The 23,510-nt window shown below is 44.7% G+C and overlaps 1 protein-coding gene across 2 annotated transcripts; it reads right to left on the bottom strand.

The window, feature by feature from the left end:
- Positions 1-1,413: 1,413 nt before the first annotated feature.
- On the bottom strand, positions 1,414-23,260 carry LOC124041709 (dynamin-3-like). Of its 2 annotated transcripts, none has more exons than XM_046359607.1 (21): positions 22,960-23,260; positions 22,342-22,644; positions 20,148-20,221; positions 19,933-20,082; positions 19,568-19,771; positions 19,314-19,412; positions 18,827-18,987; positions 18,533-18,675; positions 18,293-18,428; positions 18,125-18,192; positions 17,557-17,695; positions 17,347-17,433; positions 16,860-16,930; positions 16,414-16,474; positions 12,760-12,873; positions 8,289-8,398; positions 7,919-8,033; positions 6,627-6,803; positions 6,133-6,359; positions 5,730-5,912; positions 1,414-3,208 (listed from the first exon to the last, which is right to left on the bottom strand). In XM_046359607.1, the coding sequence occupies exons 2-21, from the start codon at positions 22,500-22,502 to the stop codon at positions 3,166-3,168; spliced, it is 2,523 nt and encodes an 840-aa protein (XP_046215563.1). In that variant the 5' UTR covers positions 22,503-22,644; positions 22,960-23,260; the 3' UTR covers positions 1,414-3,165. The 2 variants fall into 2 exon arrangements, with proteins under 2 accessions (XP_046215563.1, XP_046215560.1); XM_046359604.1 differs by having other exon boundaries at positions 1,414-3,211; positions 22,960-23,259.
- Positions 23,261-23,510: the final 250 nt, after the last annotated feature.

The raw sequence follows: 23,510 nt of genomic DNA, 5'->3' as shown, positions 1-23,510 counted from the left end.
AAACAAGCAAAAGTGATGCAATGCAACCACTGATGTATATAAACCCTGGATTGCTATGTATTCACGCTATGTGTTGGCCTGTTTGAGGCTTTGAAGCCAGCGGTCAGCCATATTGGCAATGCACGGAAGGAGCAGTCCTCCATAGGAATTAATGGAATTCCACAGCATTTCAATATTTTTGTTGTAGTGGGGACAATAACAGTATAACTTATATATATATTTTATTTATTTAGCTAACATACTGTATAGTTTAGAAGTATACATTAATGTATCTGTAATAGAATAAAGCGCAAAAAAATGTTTACATTAAATGCATTTTTATAGCTTCTAAAATATATATTTTTGTGCCAAGATGGATGCAGAGGCTTCAAAACAGTGCCCCCTGTGAGTCATCTAGTGTATATATAAATCTTTGAATGTAACTCATTGTTGGTGAGGTGTTAATTGGCCTCATAATAAATTGAATAGTTTCGCTCCAAAATCCTTTCCATCAGAAATTGTTTATGGGTACCTTTATGTGTGTGTTTAAAAGATTACGGTTCTCAGATTTTTTATCAATAGATTTTCGATATGTATTCAAAACAGGTTATGTTGCTAAATACTATATATTCATCCTTTAGCTGGAATGGAATGTTTGTATCCTGTATATTTCACTGTTAGCTATCCTAAGATGAATACACTTACAGTAACTAAGTCGCTCTAGATAAGAGCATCTCTTCAATAACTAAACTATCAAATGTACATTTTTACATAAATCTCATATTACTGAATTGATTAATTTAAAAACGTTTTATTTTATATTTGTTATATTGATGTCACAAATGTATCATTTGTACACTATTTAAAAAATGTAGTTATAACATTTGACTGTAAAACTTAGTATACTCGGACTGAGGCAGATATAACAGTATAGCATTTTGCAACAAAACGTCTCTCCGAAATAAAACCATCAAGTGATAATTTCTCATACATATGTCATTGACCACCTCGTGCCATGATTAGATGGTGACAAAACGTACCAATAGAAGTTCTTTAAAACAATAAAAAGGTCATTTACCAACATTGCTGAAAATAGATGTATAGCTTTCTGGAATTAAACTTCAATTGTAGGCCTGCAGTTAGTTATGGCTATCCATCGCCATCTCTGGAGGAATATGTATACTGTTCCTGAGCGTATCATCGTGGATTATGGGTAAGGTGATCGCCTAATACAAGAACCACACCACAATATAAATCCGTTGATTCAATTCAAACAAACCCGCCGTCTTAGTACGATGTGCAGTGCAGTCAAGGTCCTTTGAAAGATTTTAACAACTTGTATGTTCAGCTACTCTTTATAGTTATAGAGGGGCTAAGGGGTTGGCATGCAAGGGGTTAGAAATGTATTTTGAAGAGAAACACTATGAACAAATGGAAAGTGAGAGGGGAGAGAGTTTATTTTAGAGAGATAGACACAGACACACAAATAAAATAACCACCGTTGTTGCAACTCAATTCCCCAATTACTCCTTACGTCCATCTATACCCTCCTACAGGCAAGCTATCTTCATACCATTCATTGATGTTCTGCTTGATATTGTATTATTTCCTCTGCTTGATATTGTTTTATTTCCTCTACCATTAGCAAGACAGACTTGTAAAATCATGTCATTGAAGTGGTCTAATTTCCTGATCTAATTTCCAGATAAAGAAGAGTGAGATGCTACAAGAGACACGGAGAGTGCTAGATTGTAACAAGGTCATTATAGTCAACCATTCACCTATGTTTGTATGTGTATACACACACACACACACACACACACACACACACACACACACACAGCAGAAAACAGTTTCAAAAGAGGACAGGCCCACATACACAATAACATACTGACAGAGAACACTTTAGACAAATCCACCTTAAGCTTTGGCACAGCGACTGACTGGACTCAGGACTGGGGAAGGAGGGGGTGAGTGAGAGGAGAAAAGGTTTTACACAGAGAGAGAGTTCTGAAGTGACCTGTGATCTGTCAGGAACATGGGAGGGCTTCAACCCAACCCGAGGAAAAAGCTAAACGGAACATGTCACCACGTTCTCAGTCATACAGGGATATGTGTATCCCCATAATTGTGGTAGGCGAAGTAATAAATCGGTGAACTTTGTCTGTCTTTGTGTTGGGAATAGCCTCCCTCCATCTTTCCAGCCAGCCTCTGAGTTTGAGCTTTAAAAAAATTAAATAAAAAGCGCGAGGAAGATGACCACCGATACAGCAGATAGAGGCATACCAGACTCCATTGACAGGGTTAAGTGCATTTATTGCGGCGGTTGTGTGAGAAACAATACACTGTTGGTACTGGTCCTCAGCCTTGTTATATGTGTATCGGCTGCTGCGGCTGCTACTACAACACAGGAACAAAAATCACACAGCGATCCAACATCAAATTACTCTCAAGGGTCTTGATTTATTAACAGCTTGGACCATGAAAACAAATAAAAACTTAAAAAACAAACAGCAACAAACGTGCAGACAGCCAATACATGCACACGGGGTTGACACAGGCACACTTACACTCTCACACACCCTTTCGTCTCTAAGAGAAGAACACCTAGGCAAAAACATACAGAAAGGGGGTGTTGTACAATGTGTAATATATAATACTAAAACGAACTTGGCATATATATATATATATATATATATATATATATATATGCCAATTTTTCCACCTCCCACATACACACAAGTACGTGCAGCAAAAGCAGCCTATGTGCCATGCCGCATTTGGTAGGGCAGTGCCACTGCTGAGCATAGATATGTAGAGAAGCAGCAGCTGGGGTGGAGGGGTTCTATGCAGGTTGTGTTCTAGGTAAGGGAGATTGAAGTTCTAGGGTCTGGAACCCAGTCGGAACTGAATCTGCTAAGAAAACCTGGACCACAGGCGAGCACAAGCGCACAGAGATATATACACACACCACAAGACAAGCACCATACTGTACATAAATACATGGACATTGATCGTCACCTGGCCTGAGGTCAGAGGGCAAAGGGTTCAATGTCTGCACTGGGGTGGGGGTAAAGACCAAGGAGAGAGAGATAGAGGGGGTTGGGGAGGATAGGGGAAGGATGAGCACTGGAGGATGAGATAGGAGATGAACACTAGTCCCATTAGAGATCGCAAGCTCCTTGCTTATGATGGGGGGATATTTCTTGTTGGAGAAGGAGGGGGTCGCCTACTGGTGGAGAGGAAGGGAGGGCAGTAGTGTTTAGAGGCCAAAGGATGACAGAAAGGGAGAGCGAGTGAGCGGGAAGAGTGAGAGGGAGGAAGAGTGAGGGAAGAGGGAGAGAGAGGTAAGAGTGAGAGGGAGGAAGAGTGAGAGGAGGGAGGAAGAGTGAGGGAAGAGGGAGAGAGGGAAGAGTGAGGAGGGAGGAAGAGTGAGGGAAGAGAAGCAGATAGTTTAAGATGGGTTAAAAACAGGCAATAACATTACTTCTAACTTTAATTTTTAAAAATACATTCAGTTGTGTAATATTACTTCCGTTTTTTTATTTTAGGATTTTATTTGTCATTTCTTAAAGTCATCATCTCATCTCTGCTCAGGCAGAAGCAGCCAGCCAACCAGACAACCATCTAACGTTATCTCCGTGCTCCCCATTGAACGAGTCATTCTATTTAGCAAGGCTAGTAGTAGCTAGCTGGCTGACAAAATAATTTTACTAGTTCGTCAATGTAGATAAGGCATACTTTCAAGGCTGCTTATTACCAACTACTAAAACTATCGGGTACAGCTACCTCACAAGCTGTCTCTATCCCTCTCGTCGTTATGTTGAGTCATTCCTCTCTCATGCAGAAAGAACAGGTGCAATGGATTAGGGTCATTGTAACTAATTACCACGTTTCTGCGCTGAACTAAGTTGAATATTTGCCTAACTTCCAAAATCAGCCCGGCGTCCCACATAGTTGTTGACTTAATTTCTCTCTAGAGAAACGTCAGGTTGAACTCATAAATAAAATGAAATAAATAAAAAATGGAATTCAAGTAATTTAACTAACGTCGGTCAATTCGTTGTTTTAATAACCAGGAAAATTTAGCATTTTTGTTAATCACTCAGCACGAAGAGAAACACTTGAGCTTGTGGACTCTTCCTTGTTTCATTAACAAGGAAGATTAATTTTACTGGAGTGTGTTTTACTTTAACTAATAACCCTTCAAATATTCCGCTTAAGATAATGGAACGTCTACACATGATGTTGGGAACTGAGTCAGGTTAGCTATATGGTCAGGAAAAACTCAGGGTTACCCCTGGTTATGGGTACCAAATTGTTCAGTGTCTCCATGTCCATATACACTGCTCAAAAAAATAAAGGGAACACTAAAATAACACATCCTAGATCTGAATGAATGAAATATTCTTATTAAATACTTTTTTCTTTACATAGTTGAATGTGCAGACAACAAAATCACACAAAAATTATCAATGGGAATCAAATTTAATCAACCCATGGAGGTCTGGATTTGGAGTCTCACTCAAAATTAAAGTGGAAAACCACACTACAGGCTGATCCAACTTTGATGTAATGTCCTTAAAACAAGTCAAAATGATGCTCAGTAGTGTGTGTGGCCTCCACGTGCCTGTACGACCTCCCTACAACGCCTGTGCATGCTCATGATGAGGTGGCGGATGGTCTCCTGAGGGATCTCCTCCCAGACCTGGACTAAAGCATCCGCCAACTCCTGCACAGTCTGTGGTGCAACGTGGCGTTGGTGGATGGAGCGAGACATGGATGTCCCAGATGTGCTCAATTGGATTCAGGTCTGGGGAACAGGCGGGCCAGTCCATAGCATCAATGCCTTCCTCTTGCAGGAACTGCTGACACACTCCAGCCACATGAGGTCTAGCATTGTCTTGCATTAGGAGGAACCCAGGGCCAACCGCACCAGCATATGGTATCACAAAGGGTCTGAGGATCTCATCTCGGTCCCTAATGGCAGTCAGACTACCTCTGGCGAGCACATGGAAGGCTGTGCGGCCCCCCAAAGAAATGCCACCCCACACCATGACTGACCCACCGTCAAACCGGTCATGCTGGAGGATGTTGCAGGCAGCAGAATGTTCTCCACGGCGTCTCCAGACTGCCAGACTGTTGTTGCCCTTCTACGGCCTCCTCCATGTAGCGCCTCCATGCTCTGGACACTACGCTGACAGACACAGCAAACCTTCTTGCCACAGCTAGCAATGATGTGCCATCCTGGATGAGCTGCACTACCTGAGCCACTTGTGTGGGTTGTAGACTCAGTCTCATGCTACCACTAGAGTGAAAGCACCGCCAGCATTCAAAAGTGACCAAAACATCAGCCAGGAAGCATAGGAACTGGTCTGTGGTCACCACCTGCAGAACCACTCCTTTATTGGGGGTGTCTTGCTAATTGCCTATAATTTCCACCTGTTGTCTCTGCCATTTGCACAACAGCATGTGGAATTTATTGTCAATCAGTGTTGCTTCCTAAGTGGACAGTTTGATTTCACAGAATTGTGAAAGACTTGGAGTTCCATTGTTTTGTTTAAGTGTTCCCTTTATTTTTTTGAGCAGTGTATTTCAGACCTTTTTATCAAAAGGTCAAACCAACTTAGTGAGTACACACATTTTTCGTATGTGATCCCTGTGGGAATTGAACCCACGATCTTAGCACGCTCACACCAACTGAGCTACACAGGAGCATATAGGCCTAAAGTAGGATACCCTGGCCTCACCTGGGGATGTTGGGAGGGGCCCGGTTGGGGCGGCTGGGGATCTGGGGGCTGTCAGCACTGTTGTTGAAGGGCCCCAGGGGTCCTGGGCGGTTCGGAGGGTGTGGAGCCCCTCGCCCTCCTCCGGGACTAGGGCGTTGGCCTGATGACATCCTCCTGGAACCAGTGGGGCTGGTTGGAGGAGACCTGAGGGGGAGGGGGCCATCAGTACCCTTTCATGCATGAAATATTCTTGACATCACAGATAAGACTGCAACAGTCTCCAAGTAAAATAAATGACAGTCTTCAAACACGGTTCTCCTGCTCGCCAACCCAACATCTTCACCTGTCGACCAATAGTTGACTCCATTACATTACACTTAGATATCTAGGGAAGTCATTATCCATGGACTACCAGGATGCCTACCTGTTTCCGCCTCCACCGCGCCAGTCGTTCACGGGCGGGGGCATGGGGGTGGAGATGGTGGTAGTGGAGATGTCTCCTATGATGGCCAGGGCCTCCTTCAGGGACTGGTGGGTCCTGAGGACCTCGTCCCTCCTCTGGACCTGCTCCTGGGACTCATCCATCAGGGCACCCTGGTCCTCGGCCGAGTACAGCTGGGCCAGCAGCTCCGCGTTGATGAAGTCCTTCACCTGGTGGCGGGGGAGAGTGTTGATGGATCAATCAATCATTCAAATTATTTGATAAAAGCTCTTTTTTTTACCATGGTTGTCACACAGTGTTATACAGGAACCTGTTTGAGTTAGCTTGCCTGGCACAACGGAACCAATGGAATCACGTGAAAAGTTGCACACCAGCCAGGCTCAAAGCGAAAGCTGAAAGTATTCGTAAAAAACGCCAACTACTATTTGAACCCATGCCCGATACCATTCCGCCAGCGTGGAGCAGAGGTCCCTTACATTACTAATCATGAGGTGCATGATGGTCTTGGGCATGAGGTCACGGATGCACTTGTTGACGATGGCCATGTAGGAGTCGACCAGGTTCCGGATGGTTTCCACTTTCCGCTCCAGCTGAGGGTCCATGGAGAAGTTGTCCTGGGACGAGGACGATGTGCCGCCTCCCTCACTTTCCACCTGGAGGAAGAGAGCTTTAAGTTAACACACCTGTATTTAGTGACACAGATCTTGTGGCTTGAATCTTTAGATGTAGAAAACTCATGTGCACATCAAATGAAAAAAAAAAAAAAATTGTATTTGTAAAGCTCTTTTCATTACACATGGGAATCACAAAGCTCTGTACATCATCAGCAACAACCTTAAGAAAGGCTTTTTTTAAATGAGTCACTATAACAGTAGCATAGATGCATGCCAGTCTCTCGTGGTTCAAAGTGGAAGAGAGATTGACGTCATCACTCATTGTTTTTCTAAGAAGTGTTGACAAGCTGAATGCACCGAGGTGTCTGTTTAAACTACTAGCACACAGCTCGGACACCCATGCATATCCCACAAGACATGTCACCAAAGGTCTCTTCACAATCCTCAACTCCAGAACAGACTATGGGAGGCGCACAGTACTACATACAGCCATGACTACATGGAACTCTATTCCACATCAGATAAGTGATGCAAGCAGTAGAATCAGATATATATATATATATATAAAAAACAGGTTAAAAAAAATACACCTTATGGAACAGCGTAGACTATAGAGACACGCATGGTTGTTGTACGGTGGTATTATGAAGAGTTTGTTGTACATTTTGTATTGTAATTATGTAGTGGTGAAATAACGTTATATGATGTACTGTTTTAATGGGGAACAGTATGGGGGACCCTTAAATAAATACAAATATCAAATAGCATATCAACAAGGTGTCGCCTACATCTATTGTGGCCCGCCACACCCTCTTCACAGTGACATCAAACGTCACTGAGAAAGAGAGGATGGAGAAAGGGAAAATAAAGTGATATGATGGCTCACTTGGGAAGTGAAAGGATGGACGACATAACAGAAGTGCAACATTGGAAGGGAGTGAAGGGTAGTCATGGGTAATAGGGAACAGGAGAAACAGGGCAGATGAGGTGGACAATAAGTTGCAGTGGCTAATATGCAGTGACACCACGGTAAGTGGTCACAGTGGTGGGCACCAGGGTTGGGGGTCAATTTCATTTCGATTCAGCCATTTCGGTTTACTTTCCTGAACTGAAATTGACCCCCAACCCTGGTGGGCAGTGCAGTGGTCACTCACATTAGAAGACCTTTCGGGGTAGACTCCAGCGCGCAAGAGAGAAGCCCTCCAACTGTCCACCTCGTCCTGAGTGTCACAGGCCAGCTCCAGGAAACGATTGTCCTTGTACACATTCCTGTCAGACCACAACACAGGGGAGGGGAAGAGGAAGTTCGATACGCTTCCGGGTCATTTTAGGGCCACGTGGCAGGCTCATCACTTTAAATAAAAAGGAAGAAAACGAGCCCAACAGACTATCTGGTTTCTGTCTCCTTCTACAGTATGTATCGTCATTATTAAAACTAGTGGTACTAAAGTAGGAATATTTTAAGTAGAAGTGGTGCCATAATATTACAAGTAATGTTAAGATGTGTCTGTCTGGTTTCCCGACCTTTGTTCCGTGTTGAAGATGGCAAAGGCATGCTTGCTGGACATGAACCCTTTCTCCACGTCGCGCACCTTCAAGTTGTCCAGAGGGAGCATGTATTTCTTTTCCTTCTCCTGAGATACAAACAGAAAGGGAGGTACCATCAGCAGGTTTTTACAATATAAACAAGCAACTGCAAAGAACCATGTTAGGGAAATGTTTACTTCGTTTCTGATTACTATCTGATCTCTGTGTGTCATATTATGTTTATTTTTCAGCTTGATTTTTAAAATCAACAGGTTGGCTTAGTCGGGCGATGATCCAGGGAGAAAGGGAGAGAAGGGGAATGTGGAAAGATGAGTAGGGAGAAGGAGGTGAAGTTGGGAGAGCACAGGGGAGAGGGTGGGGGAGCACAGAGGTGGAGATGGAGTGGAGTGGGAGGAAGAATGAGAGTGGGAGGCAGAGCGGGGCAGGGAGGGGGAGACGACATGTGGAAGTCATTAGTGTGTGGGTCGTTCTCCACGGTACGTTTGAAAAGGGAGGGAGAGCTGGGGCTGGAGGAAACGTTCTGGCTACGATAAAGAGGAGAAATACAGATGTGGAGAAACACAGGGGACTCCGGGAATGCACTGTGGTGTGCATTTGAATGCATGGACGTCGGATCAAGCAGAGGTCTGCTGGTCAGGATAACACTGAGCATGACATGGTTTTAATCGTGAGTACAAAGAGTTCATAGAGAGTCAAATTCACTGTAAAACTCTCCATCACACACACTCCATCAAACCTCGCCATCTCATTTCTCCCCCCTCCATTATCCCTCCCCCTCTTATTTCTTCAATATTTCTACTTTCCAGAGGCCCACTTCCTGCCTGATTTTCCAGGGAGTGAGGGAGAAAGAGAGCGAGAGATTAAATGACAGCCTGGCGTTAAGACTCGACATCTGGAACTGCTTAACAGCACAGAGAGACGGAGTGCAAGGGAAGAACTTTCAGAGCGGAGTTAAGAAAGAGAGGGAGACCTGAAGAAGAAACAAAGTGAAGGATTCCCAAAAAGTGGTTCAACAGAGGTGCCCATATGTGACCCCCTGCAGAGCAATGGTAGGGTCTCACTAGGATTGTAGGGTCTCACTAGGTATGAAACGAGAAAAGAACCATTGCAGACTTCTCTCGGTTGTATTCCCCAAGGGGTCACTCCAACCCATATATGGTCACACGTGTCCCTCCCTCTTCCTCCATCTCTCCCTCTTTTTCCTTCCCTCTCTCTTTTTTTTGCAATATCCCCTCCCTGAGTGCTCAGCCAGTCTGTCCCGGTCGGTCGTCTGAGTGAATGTGCCACGTCAAGCCTGGATACTCTGCAAGGCCGGCATGACCCAAACGGACAGTGACGGGAACGACACGCAGAAACACAACAGACAAACGACAGAGAGGGGGAGAAGAGGCGACACAGACGGGTGAAAAGAAAAGTTTTGGGGTTTGAGGGGGGGGGGGGGGGGGGATCCCTACTTCTTGATGCCAAAATGGAGGAAGGAAGACAAAGATCAGCAAACGTTACGGCCTACGGAATGGCAGAGAGTCAATGTCTTTGGGGCCTAAGACAGACTGTCCGGCTCCGTCCTCCCAGTGTTCAGACTACCTGTTCATTGTCATACTGGTGTACAGTAGTCTGCACATTGGTTAGACTGGGCAGGGAAGCACTTCTCTTCCATTTGGGGAAACACTGGCTTTCAAAAGGAGGTTTCATAGTGGGTTTGATCATCTACACTCCACCACCGACCATCTTCCACTGTCGTTTGCTCATCTCTTTGCTTTGTCTTCTACTCTGTGTCGGGTATCGGTTCCTATTTTGTACTTTTTGAATGTTCTGACTGCATTTAAGACTTATTTTACCTTTGTGGAATAAATGTACATCATTGGTTTCAAAGAAAGAAGAAAAACAAAAAGACCTATATAAAGTTAAAAAGTCAGTCAGATCTCAGACCAATGTGTTCTAATGTCCTTGAAACAGTCGGTTTACTAAATGTACGGTCTAAACAGCAATAGAAGTGTGTCGGCTCCTGGATCTTTACACAAAGAATCCAGCCCCGATTCTGATGCAGTAGATGGGGAGAGGGAGGACCATAGGCTCAAACAGTCATGCAAAGTGGTCAATCCATCCATCAAGTCCTGTTTCAAATGCAAAACACATCCTTCCAGTATTTCATTGGCGTTAGGTTGGGAGGTAACTGTAATAATGTTGCCTAAAGATACAGTCAAAGTCAAGAGATGGAATATGATAATAGTATCATTTAACTCTGTGCTCAAACTATTGTGTGGCAGCTGGTCTTCATACTGTCCAGTGTGAATAAGCAGCAAAAATATTATTTCACTGATATAATAAACCAACTAGAGAGGCCTAGTGGTTTGGTAGTTTAGTGGGGCTAGTGGATGATGCTGTTAAAAGGATGTATAAGGGTTATTATGTATGTAAGGTTGTTTTACAGTAAATTACTGTATTGGGAGTTGTGTACTGTATAGGGAATAATATTTGATTGGGTAGGGATGCTACTGTAGGATTAGTAATGGTTTTGGGTACACGATTACTGTAATATTAGGGTGGCTGTGGAATTGTATTGGTGATAGATGGTTTGGATAACGAAGGGCTATTGGGTTCAGAAACAGAGAGTGAGGAATACTGCCATTTAATAGGTTATTTCTCCCTGAAACATTGGAGGCTGATGTTTGGATTACAAATGTGTGATTTTCCTGCCAAGAATGTGTGCAGTTTCAGAGAAACTGCCAACTGCAACGAGAAAGAGAAGGGGGGAGGGGGTCAGAGAGAGAGAGAGAGAATAAATAAATATACAGTAAGACACCCAAGGAAATGTTGAAAAATGCTTGGTTGAATGCAGTGGTGCGATTACTTTTGTAATATTTAATGTACAACTAATGTGTTACTTTACAATATTACTTTGTGTGGAAAGTAAAGCATTACTTTATCATGTACTTCCATGAAAGAAATCTAAAAATCTCCCCCTTTGACTGACTGTCAGAGGGAGGGAGCATGGCGAGCGCACTACCAAAAATAGCTATTTACTAACTCAGGTTTATCTCTAGTTTCTCCTTTAATCTGTGGCGCTGCTTTCCTGTGCTAGTCTACAAGTCCTGCTTCATTAGCCATATATAAAATGTAAGCCAAACATCTGCACAGATTTCTTATCTTTTCCCTCAAAATCTCTCGAGCCGCCAGTTCTGGTTATAGACCGCACGTAAAGGGACCCATAGAGATGTAGAGGGCACATTTACCAATAGATGTGGAAGCCCACTATGGGCTTTGCTATCACAGAAGCGATCAATGGCAAAGATCAGAGGTGCGTACTCTACATTTCTATGGACAGCAGTTGTTATGACATTTCTCCAAAACGACGTTCCTCCACTCGCTCAAGAACTAAAACGAGGAAACAAGTCGGGATTGGATCATGGAGACACGCGTCTGGTGGAGACATGATGCTGAAAGTCTTGACAAAGTAACTGTAATAACGTTACCCAGCCGTTACTCATGAAAGTAATCCGATTACACAACGTGTTACTTTTGTAACAGATTACCCCTAACACTGGTTGAAAGGTCAGAGATTCATAAAACAACTACTTTAATAGTCAACGCGACATGAGAATGGATCGTAGACATCCGAGTTACCGTTTTTGAATTATTACTCGTCGAATGAGGTGTCGTAAAGCCGATGTGTGTAGTCGCATGTGTGTGTGTGTGTGTGTGTGTGTGTATATGTGAGCAGTGGTTTTCTTTGGAATGGTTCCAATTGTGCAAAAGAAAACCAAATGCCTTAACTCCCAGCGCAGCGAGGAGAGGTGGAGATACAGAAAGAAAAGGGGGGGGAACGAAAAAAAGACAGACAAAGAGAGCGAGACAAAGAGAGCGATTTCTGTCCAGTGAATTTAGCTGTGTATCGACCACGTACTGTATATAGAGACGATTTAAACCATGTGTTCTGCTTGTTACCCGTGTGATGTCATCTGCTGACCAGTGCATGGATTGGCAGGACTCCGGGAGTTGCTGTGTGTCTGCCTGTCTACACTTGCTGTGCAGAACATCCTGGAACCTGTACAGCAGGCACAGACAGGCAGACAGACATCAGCCCGTCAAGCTATGAATGACAACATCCAGCCAATCAACGAGCACCCTGCATCGCAAGGGGAAGAGCAACGTCACTGAAGAGCCAATGTGGAACCACCGTTGAGTTGTGATTTAGTGGGTAGTCAGAAGGTATGGTTTATATTATGTCCTCTACAAAGATAACGAACAAAATACTTATCACTTGGGAATTGGCCAGAGATTCAAAGCGCATATGTATATTTTACCATTTGTTGACCTGCCCACCCTTCTGCCAAGCTTTAAACAGAAAGGAGGGCTGTATATCAGGGGAATAGGTGTTCCAATCCACCATCACCTGAAGTCTAGCCAAAACTACATCACCCTGAAGAGGGTCAACTAACGCACTCACCTCATCATCCTTGAACCAGGACAGACTCTCAGCGGTCAGGACAAACCAGTATTCCTTAGCTCCACCTTTAATTATGCTGATGTTGTTGATGGTCAGCCAGCCCTTACGGATTACCTGTAGAGAGAGCAGGGGGCAGAGGTTAGAGGTCAGGGGATGAAAGATGGGGTCATAGTTGTGGTGGGTAGTGTAATTACCGGGAAGTAAGAGTTTTTTTTTTTTTTAAAGGTACTGAAGAGTTGTCATGTCCACAAGGATGCATCATCTACTGTACCTAATCCTACTTCAATCAGTCAGTCAAACCCGGCCAGCTAGTCTACTGCATGTACACGAACCGATGTGCACAAAAGTGATGTATGAATAATAAAATGCAATGAGAAAGTGTGTCGTGTGAGAACTCCAAATTAATTGATATTGAAAGCGTGTATCTTTGTGAATAAACCACAGGTTGGCATTTACTGTCATGAATCTTGCCCTGGATGCAGCTCTGTAGAGTGGTAACTAGCTGGCACAGCCACAAATCTGATTTTAAACTTAACCACACTGCTAACTCAAATGCCTAACCCTAAAGAAAAAGCACAGATTTGTTTTAATGAATTTGTACGATATAGCCAGCTGGCCAAACTAGCGGAAATCGCTCAGTTCTGCCTCCAGGGCAAGATTCATGACAATAAACATCAACCTGCAAATAAACCAAACCATAATTTGTGTTCAGTGATAGCCTCCAGGCACTATGTTGAAAGTTACAAACAGAGGTCTGTGTCACAGCGTTAAGAAGTGTCCATCGTGTTATTAGTGCTTCATTACATTCCCCAAACAAACAATATTAGCATTATAGCACTATAGCATTAGAGGTACATCAGTGTGTGTGTTAGGTGTGTTAACTAGCCAGCACACACAACAAGCCAGTGGCAGTCGAAGGATTGAGTGATTATTGAGTTAGGTGTCTCGGATGGCCTAGAACAACTAAGGGGGGGGGGGGGGGGTACCCAAAAAGCACATTTCTAAAGTCTTATTTTTGTTCAGTCCAAAGATTTTTTTCAACACCATTTATAGTGGGAGGCTGACTGACAGGTAACCCCCCTGTGGGCAAAGGGATGAGGGAGTGTCGTAACGTAAACGGTTGCTCTTACAATCAGGCCTGAGGCGGGTGGAGAGGAGGCCTGAAACAGGAAGGAAGTGGGCCGTTAAAACACCTAAGGCACCACGTCGGGATACAATCTCATGAATGGAACCTACCACACCGGGCTCAAATACATCATGGTAAATACTTTCTACGGGGTGCTTCATTTAGCTTGGAGCTTATGCTTTTGGGACTATTCTACTGGTCCCATTGTATAGCAGGCAAACTAAATCAATGCAGATCTGAGCATTTGAAAGTATTCGACATGTATTTGACTGACCCAGAACCCGTGTAAAGTAGCTAACTAACAGCCATAGCAGTTGAGTGGGTTCAAGTTGGCACTTCACACTTGTACCCGTACATGGGTTGAAAAATGGCAGATTTGGGCATTGATAAGCACATAAATTGGAACACGGTAACATGCTATAAATTATGCCAGAGCTCAAAGCTCAGCGCTGTATGGGTTTTGTGTCACGCCTTGGTCAATATGTTTTGTGTTTTCGTTATATATTTTGGTCAGGCCAGGGTGTGACATGGGTTTATGTGTTGGGTTCGTATTGGGGTTTTATTAGCATTGGGATTGTGTATAATTAGGGGGGTGTCTAATTAGGCTTGGCTGCCTGAGGCGGTTCTCAATTGGAGTCAGGTGATTCTCGTTGTCTCGGATTGGGAACCGTATTTAGGTAGCCCGAGTTCACTTTGTAATTTGTGGGTGATTGTTCCTGTCTCTGTGTTGTAGTCACCAGATAGGTTTTCACGTTCCGTTTGTTGTTTTGTATTTAGTATTCAGTTATTTATTTCATTAAAGTCATGAGTAACCTACACGCTGCATTTCGGTCCGACTCTCTTCAACAGACGAACGCCGTTACATTTTGGACACATCCAACTTACTGATGTTGACTATGGTTTTTTTTTTTTTTAAAGTAACTTGACATTGTTGGTTTCTGCCCAACAGCTTTTCTGGAATAAAAACAAACTAATGTTCCCTGGTTATTTAACTTTAACTGAGATTGTTTCTATGCCACTATAAGTAGCCCTTTACACTCGTACCTCTATACGGTTTGAAAATGGCAGGTTTGTACACTGACAAACGCATAAATTGGAATGCAGTGGGTGTACAGTAACATGCTGAACATGACGGTGAAGCTCAGGCCTCACGGCGCTGTATGGAGTTTGACCAAAATCCGTTCTGATATCCAGCACCACAAGAAGTTGCCCCCATCCCTCCTACTAATTGGGCAACATTTGCAAACTCTGTTGTCTGAGTGAGGAAATGCTGTAAATGAAGACGACAGAGTTTTTTGAAAGATGAGACGCCGTACGAGCAAGCCAAACACCTGAGAGTCCAAATGTGCACGTCACATTTTCATATCATAAAACAAAGTCATACACAGTGTCAACATTTATGACCACTAGGTCTGATGTACAGATAGAACGTGACATGGCGTCATGCCCTGGGTTGTTCGGAACAGAATGTCTGTCTATTGTGGGGAGAAATAAAAAATTCACCACGGAACACGAACCTGAAAGCACCCATGACTTCCTAGGCATACCACAATTGCAATCTGTTTCAATTGCCCAACACTGTAATATCAGATTTTATAACTTAGCGAGTCATGTTGGCAATGGAACAATCCAGTTACTGAATTCATCCAGAGTATTTTTACGTTTCGTTATCAACAAATGCGGCAAAAAGTACAGTCAATGTAAAATGCACATACAAATCAGTGTAATTGTTTGGAATCAGTCTTCTGAACTGTTGTGCCCTCAACTTTGTTCAACTAATTTCCCCAGAATCTCCAAACTGTTCCTTTTCATCCGCATGCTTTTCAAATGTATTTTGTAAGAATCATTTTGATTTATCCCTATCCATATAGGCCAATTCCCAGGAGTGTAAAGGCTTGAGACGTGGAAAAACCTATAAAAACAGTAAACTCAGGGTGGCCACAAGAGGGAGCCACACAGTGGCCAGTAGAGTAAATACAGACAGCAGGCAAAGCCCAACCCCAACCCGTGATACTCACCAACCAGGCCAGACGCCCAAAACAAGGCTGCTCAGACTCTCACTAAGGGTTTGGGATGAAATGCATGGGGGCACCTTGATGACATAGAAGGGGTTTAAACATAGTGATAAAGGTAAATAAAACTTTAAAAACATCCATTTGTTTTGTACACACACACACACACACACACACACACACACCCAACATAATAATTAAAAAGTGTCACCATCCAACTGAAAAAGACAAAGGCAATCAAAAGGTCCCCCAAAATCAACATGAAATGTAAAAATTTTAAAAAGCAATACAACAAAGGCAATAACGTACGTAGAATGTACAGGAGTATACATAACGGTGTGCAAAACTAATGACACAAAGGAACCAGGAAGCATGCGAGTCGCTGTCCCTATGGCCCCGTCTCCTCCTATATGGCCTGCAGCCCACTGTTGGGAGTGTGGGTGACCCTTGGCCTCTTGTTCTGGAGCGCGTGCATGCGTGTGTGTGTGGCATTTCAGATCCTCCTCTATGTCTCACCTGGCTGACCTGGCTCGCAGCGCTGCTCTGCTTGTTACTCTGCTTGCTGCTCTGCTGTGCACTACGGAGCAGAGGAAGCAGAGAGACAGAAACAGACAGCAATAGGAAAGTAAGCACAGAGGGAAACAGACAAGGGACGGAGATGTCCGTACAGTATTATCTGCAGGTATTCAGCATCTATGCTACATTTTTTTTTACATTTAAGTCATTTAGCAGACGCTCTTATCCAGAGCGACTTACAAATTGGTGCATTCACCTTATGACATCCAGTGGAACAGTCACTTTACAATAGTGCATCTAAATCTTAAAGGGGGGGGGTGAGAGGGATTACTTATCCTATCCTAGGTATTCCTTAAAGAGGTGGGGTTTCTGTGCCCCCCCCCCCCCATCTCCATTTTGTAATAACATTAGCAGGCCAATAAAGGCAGGCCTGGTCAGTCATTTACTTAGCAAAGCCTATGAAGTCCTCGTGGTTAGTGTTGATGTACGAGAGCTGGACATCGATTAGCAGCAACACCTGCAATTGGAAACAGAAAGATTTGGTCAATAATACATGGAAGCTTCATTTACAGTGTAGTTACCAGCCCCTGGGTCAATAAGTCCACTGTTTACATAACTATGTGTGCATTTGTGCTGTGTGTGTCTGGGGGGGGGTGTTGGTTCTTCTATCCTTGTGGGGGACCTAAAATCCACAAAAAGTCCCCACAAGGATAGTAAAACAAGGAAAATTCTTCCTCGTAGGGACATTTACCATGTCCCTATGAGGACAAAGGCTATTTTAAGCTTAGGGGTTAGATTTAGGGTTATAATTAGGGTAAGAGTTATGTTTAGGGTTAGATAAAAATAGGATTTTGAATGGAAATTAATTTTAGAAGAACGTGTGTGTGTGTGTATATGTGTGTGTGTGTGCGTGTGAGATATGTAGGTTGTTACCTGGTCCTTTGCCCTGCTCTCTCTGTCTCGGATGTGTGAGGTCACAATTCTCTCGGTTTCCTCACGCAGTCTGGGGAAGCAATCCAACTGAAAACACACATCGCATCCTATCACGGCACATCATAGGAAATAATATCATTTAAAAACGCACCACGTTTTTGAATTCTGAAAAGGATACCAGAATGAGGATTGATTGACTAAAAAGGTTACCTTGTTGGTACACTGGCGCACGGTGTTGATCAGCTCCTGAATGACCATGTCCACACACTTGATACACGGCTCCTTGATCTTCACTATCTGCTTCTTCACGATGGCCTCAAATGCCATGTCTGGAGTGAACAGGCCAGTCCTGCAGAGAGAGTGAGAGAGAGAGTGAGAGTGAGAGTGAGTGTGAGAGTGAGAGTGAGAGTGAGAGTGAGAGTGAGAGTGTGAGAGAGTGAGAGAGTGAGAGAGTGAGAGAGTGAGAGAGTGAGAGAGAGAGAGAGAGAGAGAGAGAGGGAGAGAGAGGGAGAGAGAGGGAGAGAGAGGGAGAGAGAGGGAGAGAGAGGGAGAGAGAGGGAGAGAGAGGGAGAGAGAGGGAGAGAGAGGGAGGAGTAAAGAACAGTCAGGAAAGGAGATGTGTAGGAGAGAGAGAGAGAGAGAGAGAGGGAGAGAGAGGGAGAGAGAAGAGAGAGGAAGAGAGAGGGAGGAGTAAAGAACAGTCAGGAAAGGAGATGTGTAGGAGGAAGAAGAGGATAGTTGAAGGTGGTAGGAGAGAGGTAAACAGGAAAACACCCACCTGATACCGTGGATGTTCTTGATGGCGTAGCTGATCTCCCGCCGCATCTCCTTGTCATCACACTCCATCTGGCAGCGAGAGCGAGAAAGGGAGAGCGATTGAGAATGAGAGTGTTTTCTAGCCAAGCACCAAAATGAAAAAAAGACGTGCATCAGTCAACTAGCTAACCTTCACCAGCTCGAAGGGGAATCGCTCGTGGAAGATGCGGTTGATCTTGGCTCCACCAGAGAGCTCTACAGTATCCACTTGGTCCCCAGAGCCCTCGATACGCTTCTCAAAGTCCACTGAGAACTGCTGCACCATCCTACACACACAAAATCAAAATGGCAATTTCAGTTGATTTGCTGAATTGAGAAGAAATTGACCCCAACCCTGATTGTGAAACGTATTTCTTTCTGAAGGACTCACTGCAGCAGTTGCTTGGTCTTCCGTCCTGGGTCATCAGGGCGGTATCCTCGGTACTCCTCGGCCTCCTTGTCCAGAGACAGCAGCTGGGTCTGCAGCTTGCTACGGAACGCTGGCAGCGTGTCACGGATGTGGTTGGTCAGTTGCTATGGCAACAACACAAAATGTACCCTAAATGTAACATTGCTAGCCAAGCCCATTATGCTGGCTTTGGGACGCATAGCAAGGATGTAATAACAGTAACTGAGTCTCTCCTACAGGTTAACTGGTCAGTCTACAGTCAGTCCGTTAGCCTACCTGGTTGAGGACTTTCTGCAGGCACGGGGTGCCCATCTTTTCGGCCATGTGTCTGTAGGCCGGGTGAGTCAGGAAGAACTTCCTCTCAGCAGCCATAGCCATCTTGATGTCCTTCTTCCCATCAATGTCCTTCTGACTGCGGTTCACCACTCCAATATAACCTGGCAACACATACAGATGGACAGGGTGAAACCACTCCAATATAACCTGGCAACACATACAGATGGACAGGGTGAAACCACTCCAATATAACCTGGCAACACATACAGATGGACAGGGTGAAACCACTCCAATATATAAACAGACAAATGGTCGGAGGGATGAGGGAAAAAACATGACTGGGATGGAACCAAAATAAAATGTACTCGCGGAGGATAGAACAGAAAAGCTGGTACCAAAGATAACGAAAGTAGATTGGTTAGACAAAGATGGATAAAGACAAAGAGAGAGATATTGGTAGAAAGAGAGTAATAGACAGATGTCCCACCTCTCCTCAAGGGTAGCAGCTTGTTCTCCAGGACCTCCCTGGCATCTGTTCCCTCATCCATCAAGTCCAGCTTGGTGATCACTCCTATGGTCCGCTGGCCTGGAGGTCAAAGGGTAAGGGGCAAAAGGCAGTGGCAGGCCAGTCACAACACAAAGGCTACGTTCCAGGCGGACTTGATTGCAGACACCTTGCGAGATCAACGCCTGGATCGGTAACCTCATCATATGACAGAGCAATAATGATCAACGTCTTACCCTGGGGGTCGACGTCTTTGGCCAGTTTGAGGGCGTCGGAGTTGGCCAGGTCAGAGTTGGCTGGGGTGACAGCCAGGATGAGACAGCTCTCCCTGCAGATGAACTGCATGATCATGTCTCTGATCTGCTGCTCAATGTCCACTGGCTGGTCCCCCACCGGCACCTTGGTGATGCCTGGCAGGTCGATCAGGGTCAGGTTCAGCACTGCAGGCAGAGGAGAGAGGACACATGTCATGGTGAATATTACCTAACACACAGGAGGGTGAGGACAACAGCCCACAATGAACAATACACAATTGTTCAGCAGTGTAGGAGGTAGAGGGACAGAGATGAGAGAGAGTAGTTAAAGAGTTGTGCATGTCTACCATGTGGGGAGTAGACGCGCAGGTTGATGGGGACAGGAGAGATGCCCTTATTGGCCCCGGTAATGCGGTCAGTCTCTGCCTCAATCTCCTGGCGAACCTCGTCAAAATCTGTGAACTTCTTCCCTTTGCAGTGCAAGAACTCTGCCCATTCTGTGAAGAAAAAGGCAAAGATTAGATTCCAAATGTGTGTGCGGGTGTGTGTGTTTGTGTGTTACCTGCATTGGCGCTGATAAGCTGCAGGACAAGGGGCCTGCGGGTGACGATCCCAGAGCCTCGGGGCAGGAAGTCCCTGCAGACAGATAGCCAATCAGGACAGATACACAGAGAGGAGGTGGGGTTGAATTTAACCTTGCCTTCCAGGAGCGAATGAGACAATAAGATGGTGTCTGGCTATGTGAGACTATGTTGACGGTGACAGTGATGGTGTTACACTGTAGGAGTCTGAGGCCTACAGCAGCCACTGACTGCTATAGTGTACAACGACTCACACATACTGAACACACACAACGTAGAATTAAATCACAGCACACAACCAAATGGAATCTCTTTCTTACTAACAGAAGATATTAGGAATGCAAAAAAAATGTTGATCTGAAAATGTCATCAGGCTCTTACAACATTTAGTCCAGTTTACCCTCAGAGCCCAGAGTACAACTCGATCCCCTTAATGCTGCTGATCAAATTAAATAGTCCTAAAAAAAGTCATCAATTCTGACCTAAAGTACAAGAAGTCAACATGAACAGCTGCACAGTGGCAAGTAGCAGAGCACTCCATTAATGAACGATGACTTTAGTACATACCAGTCTGCTACCAGGCGAGAGAGTGCATGTGTGTGTCTATTTTACCAGGCAGGTCAGTTAAGAACAAACTCTTATTAACAATGATGGCCTGGCAAGTGTGTGTGTGTGTGTGTGTGTGTGTGTGTGTGTGTGTGTGTGTGTGTGTGTGTGTGTGTGTGTGTGTGTGTGTGTGTGTGTGTGTGTGTGTGTGTGTGTGTGTGTGTGTGTGTGTGTGTGTGTGTGTGTGTGTGTGTGTGTGTGTGTGTGTGTGTGTTGACCTTGGGCAGCATCGGGTGGAGGTGCTAGCTGGTGGCGCTGATATTCAGCAGTCTCAGTCACGCACACAGGCTTGCAGTGTGTGGCCTCCAGATTGCTGGCCTGACAAAAATGAGGGCAAAGCAACTGGCTAGGTACTGCTCTGTTTCAGCTGTCCTCGGCAGCCTAGCTGTTTGGAGAAAGAGGTGCTTCCTGTACCCTGGACTGCCATGCATACAGTGACCTTTGAACTGTTTGGATCCTTTTTTTTGGTCCATTTGATTGGTGGATTCAAATAAAGTATTTAAAGTGTGTGTGTGTGTGACTACATGCATGTTTAAGGTCCTTGTCATCTAGTTGTCTAAGTGAATGAACACATTGACATTGAGACCTCTTATCTATGAGCTAGCAGGAAATATGAGTCAGACACCGGCTGTCCAGTCGGCAAGCAGTGTGGGTGGAGGAGCCAACCCTGGACAGCAGGACCATTACTCAGCTGGATCCCAGGTCTCAGGGGTGGCTGGCTGGGCCTTGACTGATGCTGCTGCCAACAACCCTGCACTTCTTCGATCTAGACCTGGGTCATATTCTCTAGGCACAAAAACGGAAGACAACAGACTGCAATAGAGGGGGACTGTGAACCTTGTTCAATAAGAAACTCATTTTTCTTACCATTGCAAACTGTTTTGCTACATTGTGCACGGATTAATATGACCCTGGAGATTAGTAGGAAACCTTCTATACCTAACCTCAATTGCCAGTCTTCACCATTCACATGGCTGTAAAATATTTGAAGGTATATGCAATCGTTATGAACCCATACTCTCCTGTCCACATCTAATGGGATCTGTTTTATGTACCAACCACATTGCCATAATGTGCCACTTAATCACACAGCGCAGAAAATCTAATGGAAGCTCTTTGTGATTGACAGCAGAGCGGATTTGATCATATTAATGGAATAAGAGTGTTGCCTGGTGTTAATGTATATATCCAGGCCTTTACAAGTCATTTCCTTACCTATTTTACTGGGGGACATTTTACATTTCAATGGGTTTAAGCAAATGGTTCAAAGCAAATGCTGAGATTTCAGGGACTGAAACAGGCTAAATGGGGCTGGCTGATTGGGCTGGAGTCTCGAGTGGGTATCGGCTCCCTTTTTCATAAAGCCGGCTTTGAAATAGTAATGCGGCGCGTTAAAAATAAGATGGAGACGAGCTCCTGCCTCAAAGAAGATCGGGACGCCACAGACGTTTCGAAAAACGAAACGTGACGGGGATTGACACGACATCCCCGACCCCATGCTTGACACGAGATAGTATTATTTATTGCCCTATATAGTGATGAATTTGTGCTTGGATGCTGCTCCTTTACCTGCCAACGAAGTTCTCCAACACGGAGCTCTTGCCAGCGCTCTGTCCGCCGACTACCGCGATCTGTGGCAGGTCAAGATTGCAGCTCTGACCGATGCCGCTGAAAGCGTCCTGAAGCTTGTTGACCAACGGGATCAAGTCCTCCATTCCCCGGTTACCCATGGTGCTAGCGGGCGTGAGAGGCTCAAACCGAGAGAGAAGGAAGTGGGCGGTTATATCTTTAGTCCAGTGCTACCGTGCTTGTTGAAGTAGTTGTCATCTAGACGCACATTGCCCCAAGCAAAGCAAGGGTTGATTCGACTGACTGCGAGAGAGAGAGAGAGAGGGAAAGAGAGCAGTCAGAGTAGGATTGCGCAGTTGCTCGCCACCAACACCGTGCACACACACCATTTTCTTCAAGGGCATTTGGGTAATGAAGTCCTTGATAAAACCCTACTCTCAAAGCACAGAATATAAAACCGTGCATGGAATTGTAGACAGTCTAATCCCATAGGTTTGGAATGACCTACCCACACCAAATGATTCGCGTTGCATCGAACATGATGTGTTTTGCTTACAGGCAACACGTTTACAATAAATACAGCATTCTATTCTTTATCTATAACCATTTGTCATTTACCCTTTCTCAAGGATTCCTTGGCATTTGAAGAACAGGCAGATCCAATCCAAAATCCGTATCCATACGCAATTATAGCCTACAAGCAACGCCACCTGCTGTAACTGAGCATCGGTTTAATTTGAATATCCTGTGGTATATAATTATGTTTTGGTAGCGTTGTTATACGCGGATGGACTTCAAAGCCTTATTACGAGCGAACACAAATTCGCCTCTATAACGGATTAATCATATTTATTTTACACAACCGCGATAATTGCGTTGCTCGCCGCGCCTGGTGATAAGATTGACATAATGAGGTGCCCAATGACAGAAATGGAGTTGTGGTCGCGGCACACAAACGCGGCGCGGTAGGCCTATAGGCAGAGCGCACACAGGTTATACAAAACAAACCCGCCCCCTGTTTACATCGTGCCAGCTTTTCCGTCGTGACTCACCGCTGCGAATCACCTCACTGAGCATGATTGGTTGGATGCACTTCATCAATCCCCTGCAGTGAGACAAAAAATTACATTTCGAATATTTGAGGCTGAAGGACACTGCCATTCATGTTC

Source organism: Oncorhynchus gorbuscha, linkage group LG08 (assembly GCF_021184085.1).
Source record: "Oncorhynchus gorbuscha isolate QuinsamMale2020 ecotype Even-year linkage group LG08, OgorEven_v1.0, whole genome shotgun sequence".
Classification (NCBI taxonomy): Eukaryota; Metazoa; Chordata; class Actinopteri; order Salmoniformes; family Salmonidae; genus Oncorhynchus; species Oncorhynchus gorbuscha.
The sequence above is the reverse complement of the archived record's forward strand: the minus strand, read 5'-3'. Positions and strand labels throughout refer to the sequence as shown.

Bases quoted from the DNA above. Each gene is read 5' to 3' on its own strand.
- LOC124041709 (XM_046359604.1), bottom strand. From the start codon at position 22,502: ATGGGTAACCGGGGAATGGAGGACTTGATCCCGTTGGTCAACAAGCTT. The intron at 18,429-18,532 runs GTGAGTCCTTCA...TTGTGTGTGTAG, and splicing joins AAGACCAAGCAACTGCTGCA to GATGGTGCAGCAGTTCTCAG. The intron at 12,874-16,413 runs GTGAGACATAGA...CTCTCTCTACAG, and splicing joins CTGCGAGCCAGGTCAGCCAG to GTAATCCGTAAGGGCTGGCT.